The sequence below is a fragment of the Theobroma umbraticum genome, unplaced genomic scaffold (genome assembly GCF_002168275.2).
Source record: "Theobroma umbraticum cultivar Fairchild unplaced genomic scaffold, ASM216827v3 scaffold_56.0, whole genome shotgun sequence".
In the NCBI taxonomy this organism is placed as follows: Eukaryota; Viridiplantae; Streptophyta; class Magnoliopsida; order Malvales; family Malvaceae; genus Theobroma; species Theobroma umbraticum.
Genome location: NW_018397256.1, coordinates 7,682,879 through 7,688,199, shown reverse-complemented (window position 1 = coordinate 7,688,199; position 5,321 = coordinate 7,682,879). Strand labels below are relative to the sequence as shown.

The 5,321-nt window shown below is 37.3% G+C and overlaps 1 protein-coding gene across 1 annotated transcript in view; it reads right to left on the bottom strand.

Moving 5' to 3' along the window:
- Positions 1-1,406: 1,406 nt before the first annotated feature.
- The window catches only part of LOC110410404 (topless-related protein 4-like), a 9,133-nt gene continuing 5,218 nt past the window's right edge, over positions 1,407-5,321 (bottom strand). The window contains exons 16-26 of the mRNA XM_021420061.2: positions 5,219-5,321; positions 4,970-5,134; positions 4,783-4,875; positions 4,479-4,625; positions 3,927-4,037; positions 3,622-3,801; positions 3,225-3,353; positions 3,045-3,140; positions 2,442-2,630; positions 2,038-2,204; positions 1,407-1,922 (exon numbers count right to left, since the gene is read on the bottom strand). The exon at positions 5,219-5,321 is cut by the window's right edge and continues 132 nt beyond it. Coding sequence (XP_021275736.1) covers positions 1,724-1,922; positions 2,038-2,204; positions 2,442-2,630; positions 3,045-3,140; positions 3,225-3,353; positions 3,622-3,801; positions 3,927-4,037; positions 4,479-4,625; positions 4,783-4,875; positions 4,970-5,134; positions 5,219-5,321 — 1,579 coding nt within the window. The 3' untranslated portion in view covers positions 1,407-1,723. The remainder of the gene's footprint in view (positions 1,923-2,037; positions 2,205-2,441; positions 2,631-3,044; positions 3,141-3,224; positions 3,354-3,621; positions 3,802-3,926; positions 4,038-4,478; positions 4,626-4,782; positions 4,876-4,969; positions 5,135-5,218) is intronic.

The window sequence follows — 5,321 nt, the reverse complement described above, 5'->3', positions numbered from 1 at the left end:
TCTTCTAATAGAAAGGGTAAGTTTAAAGTCGCTCTTTTTGTAGGAAACGCAATCACTTGGAAGAAAACTGCTGGTTCAGATCTGATGCAAAGTGTAAATTATGTAATGGTGTTGGTCATGTAGACAAAGTTTGCGAAACTAAGTTTGCACCATCTGATAAAACTCCTCAAATCTACAGAAAAGCTGAAGTTGCAGAAGAGACGTTATTTATGGCTTCAACTGACTCACTTTATGACATTGACAACCTTGAATGGCTTATTGATAGTGGCTGCTCGAACCATATGACTCCATCAGAGGATGTGTTTGTAAGTCTTGATAAGGGCTACAAATCGAGGGTTAAAGTTGGCAATGGTGTGTATCTTGATGTGTTTGGTAAAGGCACAGGTCGAGTGAGTTCACTCTCGGGGCTCCAGATATATTTCAGAAGGCACTATTTGTTTTGTACTAACGAGTGTAATCCTTGCATAATGTATATTTAGCCTATGACTATGTTTAATGAAGTATGTTTTACAGTTTGTAACCTGGTTGTTATTGTCTTTTTTCATTCTCCGTCCTTCGCTTCATCAACAGAGGTTTCTGGTTTGCCATCATGTTCATCCCTTAGCTTGATTATAACAATTACGGCCTGAGAATCCGTACAAATGGTACTATTGACAAAAATAAAGGATAAGAAGTAGCTATAAATGAGACGGTAAATGACTTGACGTATTTATGAACCGTTCAAACGGCTTGATTGATGAGTTCTCAAAAAAACATAAAGCTTGGGTTAAGTTGGTTATAAACGAACTAAGTTCAAGCCTAATGAATGTCGTTGAATTTCTCTCAGGCTTGAGGCTGGTAATGAACAATACTTATTGTACAAACGTTTTGGGACAGTAAACTTACATACTGGCGCATGTCCAATATATAAACCAAGTGGGTTTTTCACTTTCAAGTTTATTTAAACTTTAAATTTGCTATCGAACTCAAGCCTCTTGTTTTCAAGTTCAGTTAAAGATGTAGCAACCCATCTGGATTCCTCCACTTTGCAAGAATCTAGTCTATTTGTCGAACCCATGATTGAGATTCGGTAGTTAAAATGGCTGAGGGAAGGAAACGGAGGCAAGACTGCAGAGATACGATGAATTGTTGTGCTGTCTTCTGTCCCTCGAAATCAGCCCTGTTCACGAGTAAGGCGGGCAATCTCCGTAAAGCCCACTGTAAACCCATACCCTTGAAATAATAGACTCCCACAAGACGAGGGAGACACCTCCACCGCCCACGCTGCCCGGCGGAAATATGGGCTGATTGTTACCATGATACCATGCCACTGAGATTATTAGGGGGTTTGATAGTCTTAAAAAGTTTAATAACTTTTTAAACCCCAAAAGTCAAAAAGCATAAGCAAGAACCCAAAAAGGAAAAAATTGTGCTTGACTTAAAAAATGGTGATATTAACTAATTAAAAGTTTCTGAAAAGCTGAATAACAATGAGAAAACAGCCAGGGCTCCTAGCTTAACCAACACATAATTTGTCCCTGATTTCCTTTTATGTGTTTTTTCAAGTCTACAGTCAGACCACCTCTGATGTACCAACACCTAAATTTACACCAATCCTATAACAATGTAACCAATGAACACTATGCCTTGGCTGCAAAGCGGATGTCATGCCGTTTTATGTGAACCTATTGTAATTGTGCAGTTTCCCAGGGAGAAATACTCGGTATCCTCTCTAAAAGACTAGTCACCGCTGGGGTGGTTCTGAACCATTTGCACCAGAAGCATTACTCGGCCCAGCACCATTTTCAACTGGTGGAGAGGTACCCCATTTTCCTTCAGACTCCAAAGGCTCAAGTATGTGGACTCCACCATCTGTTAGGCCCAAAGCAAATTGATTTGGGTCGGATGGATGCGCCGCAATGACGAGAGGATAAACTCTCAAGCTGTTCACGGTGCATTGTTAGATTTAGATACGTCACACCTATTGCCTTGATTCAATACCTGATTTTAACAATTAAATCAATTTGTAAAAAAGGTACATAGTAAAGGAAAAGGCACCTTGGATTGGGAGGTAAATATGCAGCAGGACCTATCCGACATCTCAATCTCAACGTTGAAGCAGTAAGAACACCCACACTTCCATCTTCAAAGCTCACATATATTGATTGGCTATCACAGGAATATGTTGCATGTGTGATGGGGCCACTTGCTTCTCGCGGGACAAACTATTTCAGAAAATAATTCCAAAACGAATATTAATAAACCTAAATCCAAATCACATAAGTACTATTGTTAACTAGCAAACCATACAGCCAACACTGCAATTTCTAGAAAGTCAAATTTGGCATTGCTGCCACACTTCTTACTATATGCTCCGAAGTGCACTTGATTTCAACAAAGATTTTACAAGTAATAAAATTTTTTTTAAAAAAAATTATATTACAGAAAATGAGCTCACACACCTGCTTTAGGCATTCTAGGCTTGGAGCTTCATAAATAGCGATCTGTGTTTCATGAACTGCCAGCAAATGTGTCTGATCTAGGTGAAATTGAACACGAGTATCTGCATGAGGAGATGCTGCTCGCCCATTTGGAATTTGCAAGTACTTACTAGCTTGCTTCTCCCAGCCATCTGTGCTCCAGACACACAGCTGCAGGGAAAAAATGATGTGGAAATAGAAGCAATTACATAAATGGAGAGTTAATTCCACAACAAGAAATATTGAATCCTTTTATAAGACATGAAAAAAACCTCTAAGGAAATTCTACATAATTTTTAATAGGATAACCAAACAACAAAACATGTGGGAAAGACCCTACATAAAGCACAATAAATAAATATGTTATCAGCAATCATGAATTCTGGAGATTCATTCCCCAGACAAGCTTTTTCCTAAGATACTAAACAAAATTAATTCAAAATCAGCCAATTACTTGAAACTTGAGCTTTAAACATATCTAAGTTCCCATCTCAGACTATAAGTTATGTTTGCTTTCTCATAGTGGGTCGTTGAACTGCTTTAGCATTACAAAACGTGCATGGGACAAACACCGATATTTCTCACCTGACTATCAGCTCCTGAAGATACAAGCACATTCAGAGTATGAGAGAAGGCAAGACCTGTTATTCTTTTCTGATGACCCTTTAACTTTGTTTTTACCTGTGAAAATAGATTAAACAGTTAATCAAACAATTTCCACTTATTTATCAACAGCTATCAAAGTTTTAAGTCAATTAAAAGGACCTCATCCACCCGAACGTTGTAAATTTGGATTGATGAATCATCCATGCCTATGGCAATAATATTATTATCCTGAGGATGAAATGCAAGAAAGGTAGCTGCTGGTGGTGGGGGCATAAATGTTGTCATTGTCTGCATAATAAGAAAGCACAAAGAAACAAAATAAATGAAATTAACTTCTGCAAAATGAAAATCTCCCCACAAAAGTAACCTTATTATCAGTCACTTTCCACCTAAAGACCCAACTAATAGCCTCAGAATTTAATCAAAAGTCTTTAAACTTCATAAATTACACTTTAAAACTTTATCCTTTTATGTAAGGCCAATTGACCTGAAATCCAGAGCTTCCCTGAAAATGTAGTCACGTGCAAAGAAAGAAATGAATGGAGAAAGGACCTACCTTAAATGTCATCATATTGAATAGTGAGATTTTACCCCCTGAAGCTGACATGACGTAAGAATCATTCTTTGAAAGCGCAAAGCATGGAACGGCATCTTCAGGGTTTGTATCACTTATATTATTAGTCATTAATATTCCGCTTGAAGGCTGCCATAATTGTGGTGCTACACTTGTTGTGGCCTACAACAGAAAAGATCATTGTTAACGCCTAGATTATAATAACATTAAGAAAAAAAACATGAAACCAAAGACATAAGGATACTAAGTACAGACCTAGACAAGAGATGTTAAAGAAATTTCCATACCTTCCCCGTTAAGTTTCGATCATTCCTCTGCCATTTCCAGAGCTTGTGTACAGCATTAGATGCTAATGCCAATATGGCAAGTCCAGAATTTGTATATATTAGTCTAGACACCTACATCAAACACAAAAAATAAATGACTGTCCTTTAGGTATTCTATAATCTGAACGACAATCGCGTGTGTCTCTGCGTACTGAATGAGAAATTGTTATAAACTAAAATAATCTCTCGGTATTCTACACATCACATTCATCCAGTCACTGAAAATTATCATATGAAATATAGTATTTCTTTGTGTTGATTATCATCCTCTAGTCATAGAATAAAATCAAAGCCCTAAATAATGCAAAATGCAAACATTTCTAATGATAATTTTGGTCCCTAATTGTTAATATAACCTAAAAATAAAAGAGCTGTCTACAACAGAGCAAAGAGACAACATCTTGTTCAATTATTCATGAGCAGATGATTTTAGAAGGACCACAAAAAAGGGTATACGGACACAATTATTACTTAGTTATATAAAGTTACACAAAAGTAGAGACTGAGACTTACCCTCATTGCCGTCAAACTATCAGAAAGCCTCAAGGAGCGGCACTGCGTTGGTTCACTAATTTCTGTAAGCTTCCAGATCCTAGATTTTTCAACAGACTCATCTGCAATTCGGGGCTTCACATCAGCCAAACTTCGACCATCGCTGCTCTGCAGAGACTCAAAAGGAAAAGGTTAGATCATAATAGGTCATAAGTTCTTTCATGCATAAATGAAAACTCATAAAAAATTAACATTCACAAGATTAGTACATGTATGTAAAATTCTGGCAAAAGCACTTAGATTATGATGATTAGAGATAACTCACCATTCCAACCATAGCAGCTACTGGTGCAGCCCGATCACCGATGGTAGTTCCAATAGTTGCATTGTTAGAGCCAAATGCACCCATATTTGGAGCCTGTTATATGAACCAGACACTTAAAAAGCAGATTCTCATAAAACATGTACATACATAAATGAATATCTGTATGTATATATACAAAAAGCTTTACTTTTACTATAGCAGCAGGCACAACTCTTGAAGCATCAAATGAACGATTCTCCACCGACCGTAGAAACCTAATCCCATCTGAATTTGCTAGAATTTTAACTCCATTGTCTTCAGTTGAAACAGCTAACAGTGTTCCTTCCTTGTTAAATCTGATGCAAGGCGCTTGCTGCATTTGTTGTAAAAATACAATTAGTAAGTACAAGTAAGCATTAGATTGCCTAACATGGAGTAATGCATATGCTATAATTACCGGTAATCCACCATCTGCTGGAGTACTTGTTAATAGATTAAGATTGTCCATGTCCCAAAATTTGACGTTGAACTCATCACCAGCAGCCAAGAAACGATTCTTT